The 17,909-nt window shown below is 47.5% G+C and overlaps 2 protein-coding genes and 1 long non-coding RNA gene across 5 annotated transcripts in view; 1 reads left to right on the top strand and 2 right to left on the bottom strand.

The window, feature by feature from the left end:
* Eif2b3 (eukaryotic translation initiation factor 2B subunit gamma) overlaps positions 1-3,247 on the bottom strand; it is a 47,351-nt gene extending 44,104 nt beyond the window's left edge. The window contains exons 1-2 of one of the 3 annotated variants that reach the window (XM_090334978.1): positions 3,195-3,247; positions 1,179-1,332 (exon numbers count right to left, since the gene is read on the bottom strand). In XM_090334978.1, the coding sequence (XP_090191104.1) occupies positions 1,179-1,326 (148 nt within the window). In that variant the 5' untranslated portion in view covers positions 1,327-1,332; positions 3,195-3,247. Of the gene's footprint in view, positions 1-1,178; positions 1,333-3,148 lie in introns of those variants that run through there. The other 2 variants (XM_090334979.1, XM_090334980.1) reach the window with 2 other exon arrangements.
* The window catches only part of LOC150061930 (uncharacterized), a 59,936-nt gene extending 49,847 nt beyond the window's left edge, over positions 1-10,089 (top strand). Inside the window, exons 4-5 of the long non-coding RNA XR_016535965.1 lie at positions 9,299-9,403; positions 10,003-10,089. This is a non-coding gene — a long non-coding RNA (uncharacterized LOC150061930). The remainder of the gene's footprint in view (positions 1-9,298; positions 9,404-10,002) is intronic.
* Positions 8,101-16,638, bottom strand: Hectd3 (HECT domain E3 ubiquitin protein ligase 3). Its single transcript, XM_090334976.1, has 21 exons — positions 16,244-16,638; positions 15,938-16,098; positions 15,581-15,673; positions 15,366-15,501; positions 14,955-15,070; positions 14,752-14,865; positions 14,527-14,609; positions 13,957-14,122; positions 13,647-13,728; positions 12,345-12,527; positions 12,139-12,191; positions 11,896-11,960; positions 11,652-11,755; positions 11,303-11,422; positions 11,106-11,195; positions 9,982-10,188; positions 9,643-9,772; positions 9,472-9,546; positions 9,281-9,362; positions 9,115-9,186; positions 8,101-9,017 (listed from the first exon to the last, which is right to left on the bottom strand). Exons 1-21 carry the CDS (start codon positions 16,610-16,612, stop codon positions 8,933-8,935), a joined length of 2,586 nt encoding a protein of 861 aa, XP_090191102.1. The 5' UTR covers positions 16,613-16,638; the 3' UTR covers positions 8,101-8,932.
* Between the last annotated feature and the right edge of the window lie 1,271 nt (positions 16,639-17,909).

The raw sequence follows: 17,909 nt of genomic DNA, 5'->3' as shown, positions 1-17,909 counted from the left end.
CCCTGAGATGATTATCTCTAATTAATTACTAAAAAGGTGGAGCTGAGGCTCAAGTGATAAGAGGGCTAGATTTAATCAGAAAACCTCAGGAACGATGCCCAGGCTCTGAATTCAAGCTCCAGAATGCACACGCATGTGCGTGTACACAGGCACACAGGGGCACACTCAGCAATGATGACAGATCCACAAAGAGTTACTAAATGGTTGGGGGCATAGCCTAAGTGATATGGTGCTTGCATAGCAAAATGAGGCTCTAAGCTCAAATTCTAGTGCTGCCAAAAAAGATACTGCTAAAAGAAAGATACTTTATTTTACTTCATTTTTAGAGACAGGGTCTTGCTATCTTCTCCAGGCTATTCTTGGACTTGAAATCTTACTTCAGCCTTCTGAGGAATTATAGGCATGTGCCACCATCTTTAGTGTATTAAGATGTATTATAATCACCTTTATTTTGGGGTTAGACTCTAAAGAGAAAAATTTCTAAAACCTATCTCAACACTAGTGTCATATAGTCAATCACATAGAAATGTTTGAATCTGATTCAGGAAGGCAACTCTTATACAAGAATCAACACTGGCTCACAATGTGACCAGGCCCCAGAATCTGGCACTCTAATCTGTTACATCTCAACAGTATTTTAATTTTTTCTACCTGACCCTAGGATACCTCAAACTCAATGTGGCCAAAACTAAATTCATTTTGTTTGTTCACATCTATTACATATCTCTCATTCCTTTTCCTATTTAACGACTTCATTTCCCATTCAGTCATTCAAGCAAAAACAGAATTCTTCCCAGCAGATTTTGAAGTTATAGAAGTCTGAGCTACATTTAAAATTCTGGCCTGAGCTATCTTTTCAATCTTTACTCATATATATGCTTAATGTATTACCAGCACATAGCAGATTCTCAGCAAGTAAAAGCCACTAGGCACTTAAGACTCCCTATCTGCTCTTTGTGATATCCTTACAAGTTTCACCTTAGATCACTGTGGAGACCAGTTCTATCTTCTCAACCTTTTACATGCAGCAACAAAGAGACTTTCTAACTTAAAGAGGCTAGTCTTTAATCACTAGTCTTTTATCATTCATCCTCTCTTACCCTCATAATGCTGACCTATAAACTATAACTATAAACTAAAAGTTTTATAGGTAAATCTCACTCACTGTCATAACTCACCTTCAAATCCAACACGCTCAAGCAGATTCAGTGGATACCAAATTAAGGGTTTGTTCCCAACTGGAAGCAAAGGCTTGGGTATGCTGGAAGTTAGGTCTGTCATCCGTGATCCCCCACCAGCTGCCATCACTACTGCTTGAAATTCCATCTTAAACTGCAAACACAGGAAAAAAATCATAAAAATAAAAAAAAGACACACACCCATTTCTATTTAAGTTGCTGATACATCAGATGCATCATTTGCAACTGCCCAGCTGGCTTCAAACCATGATGCTCAGATCTCAGTCTCCTGAGTAGCTAGGATTACTTACAAGCATGAGCTCCCAGCACTCAGCTTAGTTTGGAATTTAACCTTCACTTTGGCATTATGTAACTTTCAACACATTTAATACTATGAAAAGAGTATCAGACCGTCAAAGAGTTTGAGTTCTATCTCTGTCCTACGTGGTATAACCGGAGACTTGACATTTAACACAGCATCCTTAGTTTTTAGAAGGTCACCTGGTGGTTAAGTCCACAGATACTAGAGCTAGACTGTCAAGATACACACTCTAGCTCTACCATTTATTAGCTATGTGAACTAGAGCAAGCTTCATAACTTTTCTATGCCTCTTTTTTTTTTGTAAAATGGGGATAATTATAGTCTCACTGAGTTGTTATTAAGATTAAACAAGGGTTTGCTTGTCTGGCATGCATGAGGCACTAGACTTGATTCCCTGCATCTCAAAAAGGAAAGAAGGAAATAAGTTTTATATTCAACTTACAAAATAATGCCCATTCCATTACAAGCATAATTGTTTATTACTGGACAGAGGCTAAAGCATGAAAAGTTTTCTGAACCAAATGAGCCATGCTATTTCATTAATTCTTGTCTCTAGTCTCTATTTTCTTTTTTACAAAAAGGGTTTTATGCTGGTCTATGAGGGCAATGAATCTTGAGCAACTATTCTCCCTCTATGTTATTTAAGAGGCAGGGGCGATGGTTTTTCGGCCTGGAGTACAGTATGTATTCACAGACATGATTCCACTATGGATCGTCACATGGAACCTGGTAGTCCCTAGCTCTCCAGAAATCATCACATGGATATCTAAATTAGTGCTGACACTTGAGTATAAAGCATATTACAGCCTGGAACTCCTGGCTCATTTCAAAATCTAAGGTAACTGGGACTACCCTTGTGCCACTATGCCCAGCTGCACTGCTGTTCCTGCTCCTTCGGTTGCTTTTCTCCTGTGCTTACGAATCCACTATTAAACTTACAAGACAGCTCAACAATCATCTTGCCCATGAAGTCATCTAACCCTTCTCACACCGAGGTACAAGGGAACTCCAAGGGTTCGAATGTCTAAGAGTGAGTTCCCTGCAGCCCGGGTGTGGGCGGGTCATCCCCGAATTCTCCGTCAGATGCCGGGTACTCAGCGTGTGTAGAATGAGGATCTGAACCTCACAACAGCCCCCTGTGAGACCCAAGTTCACCATGTGCAGAAAGGCATTCGAACCCAGGTCGCTGGGATGGGGAGTTCAAATGCTCTCCAATGAATCTCGGGGTGAAAAAGAACTAGGACAGGCATCTCGGGTCGGCTTCGGTCCCAGCGCCCCCTGACACCTCCAGCTGTCAAGAGCTGAGACAGCCTCCAACAGGCCCGTGAGTGTCTCGTCCACTGGGCGCCACGTGAGGTGGGGACATGACCGTCCTGGTATCTCAGTGCCCAGCGTTGGATCATGAAGGAGTTCAGGAGGTCTGGTGTCAGGGTGAGTTGCAGCAGAACCTCTCCTCCTCGAAATTCACTTTCTCCACCTGTTGCTCGCGGTGTTTGGTTCGAATCCTCCCCACCCTCCCTTCTAATCAAGACGCTTGGCTCCGCGGCCGGCTCTCGACCTCGGGGCTCACTACCCCTTGTTTACCCGCTTCGGGTCCTGGCTCAGCGAACTCGCCTCCCTCACACGAAAGGGGTTCTCCAGTACCCACCCGGGTTCAGCCAACTGCCCGGCCAAGACCGGAGCCGCGGCTTTACCTCAGTTTCCAGCGCCTCGCCGCCGCTTCTCACGCCGCCTCTGACCGACAGTCCCAGAGCGCAGGCGCGCGATGGCCGAGCATATCGATGGGATGCGCGGGCCAGACTCCGTGGCCCAGGGGTGAACACCGAGCGATGGATTACGAAAAGGAAGCCCCATTCCTCAGCCCAAAGAAGGGGAGGCGTGGCTGGAAGAGACTGGGCGGTCCTAGAGCCCTTCAAGTTCCTCCGGCGCGTGGGGACATTCCGATTTTGCAGTTGCTATCCTTTGAACCATGATCCTCAGATCTCAGCCTCCTGAGAAGCTAGGATTATAGGCCTGAGCCACCAGTGCCCTACTGTTGGTCTTCTTTTGAACTTTCCTTCTTATTATGTCAACCTATATGACTCCTGTACCTAGCCTCATGCTTACTATTTATTATTATTAAAGTACAGGAAATAATAAATGCTTACTAAAGGAAATAATAAATGCTTACTAAATACAGGCTATTCCCTATAATGTCTATTTTCTGTTCATAGTGGTTATTTCTCCTTTCTTCCCCAAGGGGAGTGTGTACACAACCCACACACATACATACACATGGAATTCATGAGGGAAGTGATAGGTTCAGAAGGGCAAGCTCTGAACTGTGAAAAACAAAGGAAACCATTCCAAAATTGGGCCGTGACTCAAATATTTCCCACAGTCTGCGAGAGATCTCTCAGGGAATTTTCTGGCCACATCATAATATTTACCAGTTTAATTTGGCTGTGGACTTGTATGGGGGCAGGGAATTGTTATTAATTAGAGTGCTGCATGAACAATAAAAATGAAAAAACTATTCTGGCAGTTAATTTCAAAACATTATGTTTTATTTTTGTATATAAATCTAGTGGTTGCCTAAGAGATTAATGATAAGTTAATGACTAGTGATAGAGAATGAAGCTGCATTCTCTAACATAAAAACTTAGAAATTTCACTAACTAGCACTTTAGTATTTCTTTTGGAGTATATACAGAATTTTTAATGTTGGTGGTTTTATTTTTTTTAATTTTATTTATTTATTTTTTTTTTAGTAACTCAATCTTTTTTTTTTTTTTTTTTTGGCCAGTCGTGAGCTTGAGCTCAGGGCCTGAGCACTGTCCTTGGACTTTCTGAAGGCTAGAGCTCTACCACTTGAGCCTCAGCACCACTTCCGGCTTTTTTTTTTCTATGTATGTGGTACCGAGGAACCGAACCTGGGTCTTCGTGCATGCTAGGCAAACACTCTACCACTAGGCCAAACTCCCTGCCCAATGTTGGTGGTTTTAAAAGTTAATGATGTACATACTCATATTCTAAGCTAATAGGTTAAGTGTGTGTGTGTATGGTAGTTCCAGGGCTTGAACTCGGCCTGGGTACAGTCCTTTGTGTTTAAGGCTAGCACTCTACCACTAAAGCCACAGCTCTATTTCTGGCTTTTGTTTTTGGTACTTAAATGGAGATAAGAGTTTCACAGACTTTCCTACCAGGCTGGTTTCAAAGAAAGATCCTCAAGCTGGATGTAGTTACTCACACCTGTAATCCTAGCTACTCAGGAGCTGAGATCTGAGCATCAAGGTTCAAAGCCAGCCAAGGCACTAAAGACCAAGAGACTCTTATCACCAATTAACCACTAGAAAACAGGAAGTGGGGCTGTGGCTCAAGGTAGGGTGGTAGCCTTGAGCTGAAGAGCTCAGGGACAGTGCCCAGGCCCAGAGTTCAAGCTCCATGACCCAAACAAAACAACAAAAACTACAACAATGATCCTCATATCTCAGCTTTCTCAGTAGCTTGGATTACAGGCACGAGCCACCAGTGCACAGCTTTTTATATATTAGCATATATTAATTGTAGAAAATATGGGCTTTTTTATGAAACCATGTGTGAGACTTCACATATGAAAGGAAACCTAATCAGCATATCAGATTATAATCTAGGACTTAACATGATTCTCAGGGGGCCTTTGTGTCAGTCATTCTCCCTAAAAATGTGGCATTGCAGTTGGGCCAGTGGCTCTTGTCTGTAATTGTAGTTACTTGGAAAGTGAAAGTAGGAAAATCATGGTACAGGGCAGCCACAGGAAAATATGAGATTTTGTATGAAAAATAACTAACCAGGCCCAGTAAATCATTTACCTACTCAGGATGCTGAGATCAAAAGGATCATAGTTCAAGGCCAGACTGGTGAAAAAAGTTCATAGGAGTTCATTTCAACTGAAAAAAGTGATTTTCAACTGAAAAAGGTATTTTCACCTGTCACCCTAGTTACAAAGGGAAATATAAACAGTAGTGTGTTTCAGGTTAAAAAACAAAAACAAAAACATTTAGGTTTGTGGCTAAAGTGTTTGAGAATAAATATGTGGCCTTGAGTTCAAATCCCCGTTCTTTAAAAAAAAAAAAAGGGGGTGCTGGGAGCGTAGCCTAGTGACAGAGTGCTCCTCTAGCAAGAATGAAACCCTGGGTTTGATTCGTTTGTACCACATACCACATACACAGAAAAAGCCAGAAGCAGTATTGTGGTTCAAGGGGCAGAGCACTAGTCTTGAGAAAAAGTTTCCAAGGACAGTGCCTGGGGTTCAAACCCTAGGACTGGCAAAAAAAAAAAAAAAAGAAAAAAAAAAGTATCTCATTGAACCCCACTGATTAGAACCATTCTGTTCTATTTCCTAAACATGTTTCATTTGTTCTTTCTAGCTCTTACACCATTATTTAATATGGTTCATTTATTTCTTTGTTTAATATGCTCTATGTCTCCACTATTAAATTCAGGAAGGCAAATATAATCAGTGCTTTAGCCCCCAGTGGTGCCTGACATAGATGCTCCATGCTTGCTGTTGAATGGATGAATGAGTAAATGGAAAGACTAAAATCAACAGTGTAGAGGAGAGATTGAAGACGGATGACCACCTTCTACAGGACATGCACAGCAGGGCCTTCTCTGAAGACCAGAGAAGGTGGCCCTTCAGGAGCTTTGCTAGGAAGAGCAGGAGAGCAGCTCTGAGTGGGGTGTGATAGCCTCTTAGTTCCTACTTCTGCAGCTCTGAGGGTGAGAGAGAAAGAAAGAAAGAGGGGCCGGGAGTTTGGCCTAGTGGTAGAGTGCTTGCCTAGCATGCATGAAGATCTGGGTTCGACTCCTCAGTACCACATACATAGAAAAAAGCTGGAAGTGGTGCTGAGGCTCAAGTGGTAGAGCTCTAGCCTTGAGAAAACCCAAGGACAGGGCTCAGGCCCTGAGTTCAAGCTCAGGACTGGTTAAAAAAAAGAGAGAGAGAGCGAGAGAAAGAGAGGGAATTTCCCGGGGACCACCCAAGGAACAGGGATTGGGGAGAGGAAGGGTATGGGTTCTAGGAGTCAAGTGGAGGCTGCCCAGGAGGCCAGGCTGTGTGTTCAGGCTCAGAATTATATGGAGCTAAGCCTGGGCAAGTGTGGGATGCAGCTCTTGAAGAGGAAACTCATGAGCTGGTACAAGGAGCTTCTCAGCTAAGTAGCATCAGAATGAACCTTAAAGAACAACCGAAGAATGAGTTGCAAAGTTGGCAACTTGCAATTTGCCTAGCACTGTCTCACATTGGATCTATTGAGACACCTGGGCCCCAAGATTGGGCTTGAGGGTATGATTGTTCTCCTGTTAAGAGGGCTGTCCCCCATGAGGTTTCTGTACCTTAGCTGGGTGGCAAGTGATAGATGCTGGTAGTGATGCTATTTATTTTTTTTTTAACTTTTTTCCAGTCCCGGGCTTGAACTCAAGGCCTGTGCACAGTTCTTGGGCTATCTCAGGCCAGTACTCTACCACTTGAGCCACAGCACCACTTACAGCTTTTTTCTACAGTGATGCTATTTGTGTCCAAATCCTCACCTGGTTGTCTTATCAGTCATCCCAAGACTTTGTCCTCTATATAATAGTTTTCTGCTCTTTTGCTTTAAGAAGTAGACTTCTATCCTCCAAGTCACAACACACCCATCCCAGAAGATGCCAGGACAGGCTTTATCTCTTCTGGGCTCTTATTCTCGTTCAACTTCAGCTTATTAGGAATGCGTGTTTTTGCTACTAGCAGAGTCTAGCTACCAAAGATCTTCCAGGCCTGGTGCAGTGGCCCACACCTGAATCCTAGCTATTCAGGAGGCTGAGATGTGAAGGTCACGTTCAAAGCCATCCAGGGCACTAAAGAATGTGAGACTCTTATCTCCAATTAAACAAAGAGTACCGCCCAGGCCCAGGGTTAGGTAGTAGCCTTGAGCTGAAGAGCTCAAGGACAGTATTCAAGCCCTATGACCACCCCCCCTCAAAAAAAAAGATCTTCAAGGACATTGCAATTCTCCAGCTTTTTCTTTCTTTTCCCTCTCTCCCTCCCTCTTCTTTCTCTCATCCTCTCCCACCACACCCTCTGGAAGTACTGGGAATTGATCTCATGGCCTCATCCTCTTGCTTGGCTTTTTTTCCCCTCAAGGCTGGTGCTCCGCCACTTGAGCCGCACCCCCACTTCCAGTTTTTTTGTTGGTTAATTGGAGGTAAGAGTCCATGGCTTTTCTGTCTGGGCTAGCTTTGAATCATGATCCTTAGACCCCAATCTCCTGAACAGCTAGAATCACACGTGTCAGCTACCAGTATCTGGCCCTATAGGTGCATTTTTGTGCTTGTCTGGGGCCTTGACTCAGGGCCTGGGTGTTGCTTTTCTTCCTCAAGGCTAGTCCTCACCACTTGAGCCACAGCTCCCCTTCAGCTTTTTTCTGATTAACTGGAGATAAGAGTCTCACAGACTTTCCTGCCCAAGCTGGCTTCTAACGGTGATCTCAGCCTTCTGCGTAGCTAGGATTACAGGAGTGAGCCACCAGTGCCCAACTATCCAGGTTCTTTTTGATCCTAGTAGGAAACCCAATAAACACAGATCGTAGGAGCCCAAAAACATTCTGAAGGAAATAATTCATCCATTTATTCAAATTTCCCATGTGTAAGACTTTCTTTTGAAGGAGTGTCACGGAGGCTCTCAAGGCAGGGAGGACTGGTAAGGGGCTTACATAGCCCTAAGAACAAATTTAACGTCTAGGCTTTATAGGGTAAAGAAAATCTTGGAGAGGTCCTAAGTATCTTTAATCTGCATAAAATCTTGGGGTGAACCACAGATGGGGAGTGGGTTGGCGATGCTGCAACAGTGGTGGATATGGAGTGAATATAGTAAAGAGCTGATGTTGGGTAGATGGAAGTTCTGAGCCAGGAAGTGGCACTCTGTCAGTAAAGATGGACAAAGCTCACAGCTCTGGCATGGAGGGACAGGAGTGAGAGGCCAGAATGTGAGGGTGGGGATGCTCCTCTGGTCCTCTTTTGTGGTAGATGACCAGAGAGGATGGTCATCATGCCTTTCCACCCATGGCCTCTTGCTTGATGGGAAAAATACCCTTCCCTCCAACATTTTGAAAACTTTGAGCCATGGCTAAGTCAGAAGAGGAAAAACAGAAATTGGAATCAAAGTCCATGGTGTGAGGAGCAGACTGGCCCCCTTCAAGTAGCTCAGGCCTGGCAGCTGTGCTGGGCTTGTGGAAGATTCCCTCTTTCTCAGGAAGCAAGCCTTAGCACGAGGAGGGCTGGACCACTGTCCACTTACTGCCCTGGCTCCAAGCACACAGGAGCAGCAGGTGCTCTGCGTTACCCTGTGGGTGTCTTAACACATCAGCTCAGCATGGAGCACAGAGCCGCAGCTGGGCAGGACAGGTGTGTTCATTTCTGGGAAGTGGGCACTGCCTCACTCCTCCCAGGGGCTCATGTCGGTGTCGATGGCCACACAATTGTAGGCAGCATAACGGAGCTTCTCTTCGCACACCTTGGCGCTGTGGGGCAAGGACTCAGTCAGGCCCCTTCGCCCCCCTCCCAAGAACAAAGGAGCCTCCAGTTTGGGCATTTAGGCCTGAGCCTAGGAAAACTCACCTGACATAGTGTGGTAGGAAGAGGGTGCTGGAGCAGGTGGAAGACTCGGGCAGCGCATCTGTGGTCTCATAGCTGGGGGGTGTTGAGGGGCCATGGATTAGGAAGATCTGTAGAGGCAAGTTTGTCGGGGGGCCCTTTTGGTCCTCCTTGCTGCACTTATACTCACCCTAGCTTGTCTGGATAGATGTAGATCCGTGCTGGAAGGCGACTGCGGCCTGTGACAAAGCGTAGGAAGCGGCTCCGGTCCTCTGGGTGGAAAAGAAGGAAATCAGCTGGCCCTGATGGTGAGGTAGGTTAGATAACTTCCACCCTAACTGCATCCCAAAGACAGAGTCCATGCTGCCCTCCTCCACTGACCATTGGTGAAATTGTTCAGCGCCTCCCAGAAATACTGCACACGGGTATCAGATGGCTCAAAGTCCTCAAACCGAGCTGAAGGGGACAAGGCCAGAATTCATTCTTAGGTATCACCCAACCTAGTCCTTTAGTCATCCAGTAAGCGTTACCTCCCCACTGCCTGGAACTCACTGAGCTTGCGCAGCGCATCCACAGTGACCTCTGGGTCCCCACACACCTTCTTCTCTAACTCTTGCCAGGTCAGCAAGTCCAGCACAGCTTGTGGCACAACCTTTAGCAGGCCTGCTTGCATGGCTGCCACCTGGGGAAAAAGGAGCAAGGCTGAACTTGGAGAAAGGGTGCCATTCTCTGCTTACGCTGGGGGCATCTCTGTATTGTGGGACACAGTTATGGTAGGGGCCTGAGTTCTTAGGACTGGTACTGTTGGCCTACTAGCCCGGGCTTTGGTAATTAGGGCCTGAGGCTTGGGATGGTGTGAAGTTCTCTGCTCTACTGGCCTCTGGCTACTACCTGCTCCTTGCTCTCCTCTAGCCGTGCCTTCTGCACCAGTTGGATGAAACGAGAACGGTCTTCATATCCCACCACGATGCCTGTGCCCCCAGGAATCAGCTCTACAACCTGTTGGTCACTCAGTACGGTGGTGAATGTTAATTCCTTCCCAAACTTGAACTCAAATGTCTCCTTATCCATTCCTTCCATCACTTCCAGGAGCTTCACCTGGGGATTGGGGTAAGGAAGGGCAGTCAACGTTTCATTGGGAGAGACATTCTGTCTTTCCTCAAGATGTTCATGGGTAAACAGAGAGGCAACAGTCAAGGGAGTCCACAGGCAGGCAATGGGGAATGAGGAGACTGATACAGGGTTTTAGAAAAACTACAGTAACACCTAACACCTAAGCAGCCATGGAAGCTAGGGAGGACACCTGTACTTGAGTTGACACCTAAATGATGATTTGGAATTGGCTGTGCTATAAGGGAACTCAGGGGAGAAAATATCTTAGATAAAGCTGAAAGCAAAAGGCCGGAGAAAGGTTTGGATGGAGCCCAAATATGACCCTATCTTTAGCGAGAGATACAGGGATCATGTAAAGCCTTTACAGAGCCTGCTCTGTCCCAAGCTCTGGGCAGAGCTGTCAAAGAATTTAAACAAGGAGAGAAAAAGTACTAGCTTTTGCAATGTTTAGGGTAGAAGGATAGGTGGCCTGAACCAGGAGCATGGTAGTCAGATGAGAGAAAGAAAAATATTCTAGAGGGAGACCTAGCACAATGTGGGGATGAGGAAGGAGTGAAGAATTACACTGTGGGCTGTGGCATGAAGAAGGGTAACAATGGTGTTCAGAACAGTGAGGAAGCCAGGAGTCAATTGATAAGGGGAAAGTGTTAATCCTGAGCCTCAAGTGCGCCATCTTGAGGTGAATGTCCAGGATGCAGGTGATGTCCCAGGAGCTGGAGGTCAAGATTTTAGGAGCTATTTAATTTTAGTTATATAGTTATTTAGTAACCAAAATCTTGGTAGTATATGGGAATGCAGAGGAGCATGGGTATAGCAGAAGAGGGTAGAGTGCAGAAAAGTCCTGGGGGAGTACCAAGTTTTAAGGTCTGGGGATCAGAAACACTGGTTCCAGTCCTACTCACCAGCACAGAGTCCACAGCTGGGAAGTCCTTGCTCCAGCTCACCTCCTCACCAGACAGCTGCTTCCACACGAACCCAGGCAGAGCCAGAACCTGGGCGGTAAACAGTCAGTACTGTCTTCTCCTCCTGAGCTGCCAAATTTTCTGGCCCCTTTCTTTCAGGGTTCAGGCAGGGCTGATCTAAAGATCAGGCTACTCACCAGAAACTCCTTGCCCCGAAGGGCTGCCCCCATCAGCTGTCCAATCCACTCATACTTGGCAAAATCTTGACAGGAGGGATTGGGTACATACATATCCCGGGCCTCACCAGTCCCATTGCCCTGTCCAGAGACAAAACTATCAGCACAGTATTGGGTAGACTCTACTTTCCGACCCAAGGCATACCAAAAGTTTCCCCCCAAAGAGGAAAGTTCCTCTTCTCCCTGTCTGCCTGAGTTGCCCTAGATATCCTATAACCTCCTCTGCTCCTTCTCCAACTCAATCTGGCACCTGAAGATTTGCAGAGACGGAATAGCAGAAATGTGGGGGTGGGATTTGGAGGAAGATTACCTGGTTGGCTGTTCTCACAAAGAAGGGCAGAGGCACAGGGGTGTCAGCTGAGCTAGGGCACAACTCTTCTGACATATCTGCCAGGCTGTCTCGGAAGCCACCCCCTGAAATGAGGGAGACCTTAGCTGGACACACACACAACAGCCTATCCCCCATGGTGGGGGTTATAACCAGGCTCCCCAGAGTCCTTAGTACTCTATAAGGCAACAAGCCAGCTGTGTGTCATCCTTCCTTAAGCCCTCACCTTGGTCAATGATGCCTTCTGCAATGAATTTACATTCCCACCACTGGTCATAGCGCATGGGCCACCTGTAAGTGGGAGTGGATCTCTGTCATTAAGTTGGACCAGTCTTTAGGCTAATTCATCAGCCCAGAGATTATCAGGAAAAGAGTTAACAGAGTGGTAATGGTGAAGATGCCAGGAGCAGGGTATGGGTGTTATGTGTGTTCCCCATGTATACTTGTGTCTCTTACCCTCAAGGCTTACCTGTAGTCCAGTGGCTTTTCATACTTGTCAGAGGGCTTGAGGCCTTCATAAACCTTGGGGAATGGAAAAAGGGGAAGTGCTTTTAGGCAGGTTTGTGTTAAAACCTGGCTCTATACTTGTTCAAAGACCTGGCTTCAGGTTCCTCTTAAACTAGCTGCCTAGGTCCTTTACTGACTCTCCCCCAGTCTAACTCGGGTGGTCCAGACCTGGGTGAAGACTGCATTCTTGCAGGCAGGGTCCCTCGAGGGACAGGCACGATGTTCCATGGCAAGGCGTCTATTGATATATAGGCGAGGCATGAAGCTGGGCTTGCTGCTCTCTGAGTCACGCAGGCACTGTGTTACCAGACTGGGCCGCTGGCGTGATAGTAGTAGGAACTGTTTCACTTGCTGGTGATGACAGATGGCCAGAGCAGGATCAGTGGACAGTCGGTGTTTGTTCAAGCCCTGGAACTTTCCTCTATACCTGGATCCAATTCTACCATTCCAAGTCCTCCCCCCCGCTGCCCCCCTTCTTCCTTCCTTCTTAGTACTGGGGCTTGAATTCAGTGCCTGGGCACTGTCCTTGAGCTCTTTTGCTCAAGGCTAGTGCTCTACCAATTTGAGCTACTGTACTACTTCTGGTTTTCTGGTGGTTAACTGGAGATAAAAGTCTCATGGGCTTTTCTCCCCAGGCTGGCTTCGAACCATAATCCTCAGATCTCAGTCTCCTGAGTAGCAACCATTATAGGTGTAAGCCACTGGGGCCCAGCCCCAGTCCCTTTCTTAGTGAAACTACCAGGGGGATCTTGCTGGTTGCTTGCTTGCTTCCTTCCTTTATTTATTTCCTTCTTTCTTTTTTTTGCCAGTCCTGGGGCTTGAACTGAGTACTGTCTTTGGGCTTTCTCAAGGCTAGAGCTCTGCCACTTGAGCCATAGCACCACTTCTGGCTTTTTCTCTGGATGTGGTGCTGAGGAATTGAACCTGGGTCTTTATGCATGCTAGGCAAGCACTCTACCATTAGGCCATACTCCCAGCCAGGAGCAGCTTTCTCAAACAAATAGTATTATTACTTCATAACTTTTCTTATTGCTCTACTGACTTGGGACAAAAATCCCTGGCTTTTCAGCTTGGCCCTCAGGATCTTTGGTTAAGCAAACCTGCTTTTTGCTTACTCTTCCAGCTTCATTGTGTATTCATCCATACTCACATCTATCTGTATACTTTTCTCAAGTCATACGCAGCTTCTGGAAGTGTCCAGGGTGACCCTTTCATGCAAGCTTCTCTGGCTAGGATGTCATCTCTCTTCCTACTGCTCTTACATATTCCACACATTCATTTTGGAAATAGCCCTCACCATTCCCCAAAATACTAAACTTTGATCACTTGTTTCTGGCTTTCTTCCCAGTTCCCAAGGTCGGTAAATCTCTAGCCCCAGAGTAGGTTTTAGGACCTCTGTTGAAAAGTAAACTAGGTTATCAGGAAGGAGAAGCCTACTGCCCAGACTAGTACCAGAGAGGCCAGACTCACCTTAATCTCACTGAAGGTGCCTAGAGTATGGTCCCATGCCGGTACTAGATGGTGCAGGACACTGTCTAGGATCTTGATGAATCTGAGATAGTAGGTAAAGACAACTGCATCTAAAGAGTTTGGCATGTAAGATGCAAGATCCCCAATTTCCCAACACATTGTGTCAGACAGTAGGGCCCAGGGGCTGCTCTGATCCTTCTGGAAGCAGAATAACTTATACTATAAGACCCTGGGGCCTCCTCTGTGCTGATGCACATGACTCAGGGATGGAGGAAAGGAGAGGGGCTTGTAGGCCCAGGACCATAGCCACCTCTGCAGGAGAACAGCTCTGCGGTACAGTACTTCTGGATCAGTGCCTTCCAGGCGTGGGTATCGCACTAGACTGGCTGGCTGGAACAGGTCTGCATTTAGCCCTAATTCCCGCTGTCTAGATGACTTGATCTTGACCCCTCGTAGGCGAACGTCAATCCCATCATCTGAGGGGGAGAGATCAGTGTAAGGTCATTTACTGCATCTGCTGCTCTTTTTTTTTTTTTTCATCCTCAGACATGGCTATTTAATGCTAAGCTTTTTGTCATTCTTAGCTCCTAGAAACTTAAGATCTTTGGAATCACATTCTCTTATCTGATATCTACATACCTGCTGCTGGTTCCTCTGTCTACCTCTATACTACTGGATGCCTGTGGATCCCAATTTAGTTTTTTCATATAACCCTAACTTCTGTCTCCCACTAGGTTAGGTCCTAGGCCTTAAATCCTCGAGTTAGTTAGCTAAAATTGACATCCTCCCTCTAAGTCCATCCCCTTCCTTTCACACTCAATGTCACCTGCCTCACTCCTATCGTAGGCTCCCTTTTCCTTCTTACAGACGGAAGCCCTACCTCGGCACTCCACAATACGGATCTCAATGATAGGTAGGTGAACTGTCATGTCCTCCAAGACACAGACATCTCCAATCAACGTCCTGAGGAGACAGGTGTGAAGCACTTCAGCTACCTCTTCCTCAGGCCTTGCTGAGGTCCCACCAAAATTTAAGCTTCCAAGCTAGGCCTGGTCCCATTGCTAAGATCATACCCCAATCTCCCACCCCAGGCCAGCTTGCTCACTCGTCAATGCTCACGTCACTCAGCTTCTTAAGATTGTCTCCTTCACCTCCGTACACCACCACTCGCTTAGGCATAAAGTTGTCATCTGTGGTATCAACTGTGAGCAGCAGCTTCCTGAGGGGTGAGAAAATACACCTGGGTACATTTCTGTGCATCCACAGGCATACAGCTCACCCACCCTGTCCTGACCAGAGCTTACTAACTTTACAATCGTGCCCTTCTTCATGGTAAGTCGTACCCAGTGCTGGCACTGAGACCCATCGCTTTCCCAGTAGGTATCTGCATTGCTGTCTGTCAGACAGGACACATTGAACTCCTCCTAGAGAGGAACAGGGAGGTGGAGTCAGAGGTTATCCTCACCTTTACTCTGGCATGTGCTTTAGGTCAAGGGGCATAATGCGGTAGAGTTGGGCTAAAAGGTGAGCATGGGGGTGGGCTTGGAGAATGTCTGGGGTTTTCTATAGAATGTCCAAGTTGGACTGGACAAGTGGAGCTGGACTAAGTGTGGCCTGCAGGACTTTTGGTTTGGCACGGGTTTGGAGATGGAATTTTGGTTCTTGCTTTAAGGGGTGTGGCTACATCTTGCTTCAGGCAGGAAGAATCCCAGCACCCACCGTATAGGAGGAAACATCTATGCTCTCCACATACTGCTTCACACTACCCAGGTTCTCATCCTCCTTGCCCAGGTGGTCATACAAGAAGTGGATCAGGTCTTCGTCACACTCGTAGGTCCATGTTGGGGGCACATAGCTAAAGTAATTCCAAGCCCTTAATTAGATCGGACTCAGAGCTGGAGCTCTCCCCACCCATCTCATCCCAGCTCACTCACAGTAGCCTTTGAACAGCTTCTGGGTAAGCCTCTGCCGGCTGAGGCTTTGATCCCAGGCGATGTGAATATGTCAGGTCCACCACCTGTTCCCATCTGTGAGAATAGAAATGGGGAATAGTTTGTTGAGGGTGGGGGGCATCAGTCGGCCTCCCCATATCCCCTTCAAGACCTAGAGCATTCTCCTGAACTCTAGCCCCAAGCCTCTAGAAGTTCACCTCCAGCCTCCTTCAGGTTTTGTCTCTTTCTGCTCTTAACCCTGCCTTCGTTCTAATAGTACGCCCCCACCACACAATGGGTTCGGAAACCCCCATTGCCCCACCATCTGACAGCAAACCCCTCTTGCATCCGTTGCAGGACCTGAGCACCGGCCGGTAGTCCACGCCAAAGAGCTGCTGCTGCCGCTGGAGGTGGTCAGGAGTGTCTATGGGGACGAGGCGGGCCCCGCCCTCCGCCGGGCGGCACACCAAAAGCCAGCCTTCATCCAACCCGCAGTCACCCAGGTGTTCCGCCAGCTGCTCCTGCAGGGAGGCGCCCGACGGGCACGGCCCAGGGGCAAAGGGCACCAAATGCAATGTCAGCTCAAGATAGGGCAGGGAAAGGGAGCAGCCGGGAACTCCCCTGGGGTCCCAGGGTCTTCGCGGGGTCCCGGAAGCTACAGCGCACCTTAGTCAGCTTCACCCAGAGCCCGTGGCCGTTGCACAGCTCCTCGCCGGTGGTTCGCACGCAGGCACCGCGCCGGAGCTCGATGCTGTCCCTCGCAGCACGAAGGGGCCCAGAGCCGGCCCCGGGGGCTGGGCCCGCGGCGCCCACACGCAGCCCCAGGCCCTCTGCCTCCCACACCGGCAGCAGCACGCGCGACGGTCCCGCGGGGTCCTTGTAGAGCTTGTAGAGCACTTCTCGTGGCACGAAAGCCAGCGCCGCCGGCAGCGGCCGCCCGGCGCGGAGGCTCCGCGCTGCCTCCGCCAAGAAGCGAATGCGGCCCAGCAGCTGCCGCGGAGACTCCAGCGCCGCGCCGGGACCCGGGCCGGCCATGGCGAAGGAGTCGCTGGGGGGAGACCAAGGGGCAACCCACCGCCGGGAGCCGCGGTCCCGAGAGGGAGCCCAGCTTCCCACCGCGCCCAGCCCCGCCTGCGCCAACCTTTACCGTATGTTCTGGATTAAGCGCACACTCCACTTCTGCCGAGTAGAACACGATTAAATCAACGATTAAATCTACCTCTGTGCGCCTTTCCCCCCAACGAAGCCCAAGATTGGTGGATTTTATTTGATCAATTTACAATACTCATTTTCCATTCCCATTATTACTGTTACTGAGCTCGTGCTCTCTCTCTCTCTCTCTCTCTCTTTCTCTCTCTTTCTCTCCGCCCCCCCCCCCCACACACTACATACAGGGCCTTTCTGTGTAGTAGGCCAGGCTGGTACCTCTGCTTCCCGAATACTGGACAAGTAGGTGTGGGCTACAACCTGCTCACTGCTATCATTATTATTATTATTATTATTATTATTATTATTATTATTATTATTATTTTGATCAATCACGGGGCTTGAACTCAGGGCATAGGTGCTGTTCCCGAGCTTTTTAGCGAAAGGCTAGTAGTATTCTACCACTTTGAGTCACAGTGGCACTTCTGGTTTTCTGGTGGTTAACTGGAGATAAGAGTCTCATGGACTTTCCTGTCCTGGCTGGCTTTGAACTGTGATTGTAAGCAGAGTAACTAGGATTACAGGCGTGAGCCACTGGTGCCCAACACTGCTATCATTTTACCTCCACTGCTACTACCCTCGTTCAAACCAACCACCCCATCAAATAAACTGGATTATTACATGAGCTTTTTGCCTTTTCCTTCCAAAAAATCATAGAAATATTCTAAAATACATTAGATATCCTAGGAGCATGTTACTAAAATGCTTGGAAGAATATTGATAATCTTTATCTACTTTAACGTTTGCCGATTTATTTCTCCATTAGGTTGGCTGAGCAGTCTGTACTTCATTAGATGCTGAGGCAGGTTTGCTCAGCACACCGTGTATCTATTATAGTTCTAGTTCTTAGTAGGTAATACATAGTATAACAAATTTCAGTTCCCCATACAACTTTTTTTTTTTTTTTTAAATCCAGTCCTGGGGCTTGAACTCAGGGCCTAGGCACTGGCCCTCGGGCTTTCTTAAGGATAGAGCTTGAGCCACAACACTACATCCGGCTTTAGGCCACGCTCCCCGCCTTCCCCCTACAACATTTTTCTATCATTTGCTGAATGCCTACTGGATAAGATTGCTAAAATCATTAGGAGAGTATATGTGACGAGATTCTTGGGCCAAGCCTCTGGAA

The sequence above is a fragment of the Megascapheus bottae genome, chromosome 6 (genome assembly GCF_031878675.1).
Source record: "Megascapheus bottae isolate mThoBot1 chromosome 6, mThoBot2.hap1, whole genome shotgun sequence".
Lineage (NCBI taxonomy): Eukaryota > Metazoa > Chordata > Mammalia > Rodentia > Geomyidae > Megascapheus > Megascapheus bottae.
This window is presented reverse-complemented; position numbering and strand designations above follow the sequence as displayed.

Bases quoted from the DNA above. Each gene is read 5' to 3' on its own strand.
- Hectd3 (XM_090334976.1), bottom strand. From the start codon at position 16,612: ATGGCCGGCCCGGGTCCCGGCGCGGCGCTGGAGTCTCCGCGGCAGCTG. The intron at 15,674-15,937 runs GTCCTGCAACGG...CTATTCTCACAG, and splicing joins GACTACCGGCCGGTGCTCAG to ATGGGAACAGGTGGTGGACC. The intron at 10,189-11,105 runs GTGAGTAGGACT...CCCAATCCCCAG, and splicing joins CAGCTGTGGACTCTGTGCTG to GTGAAGCTCCTGGAAGTGAT.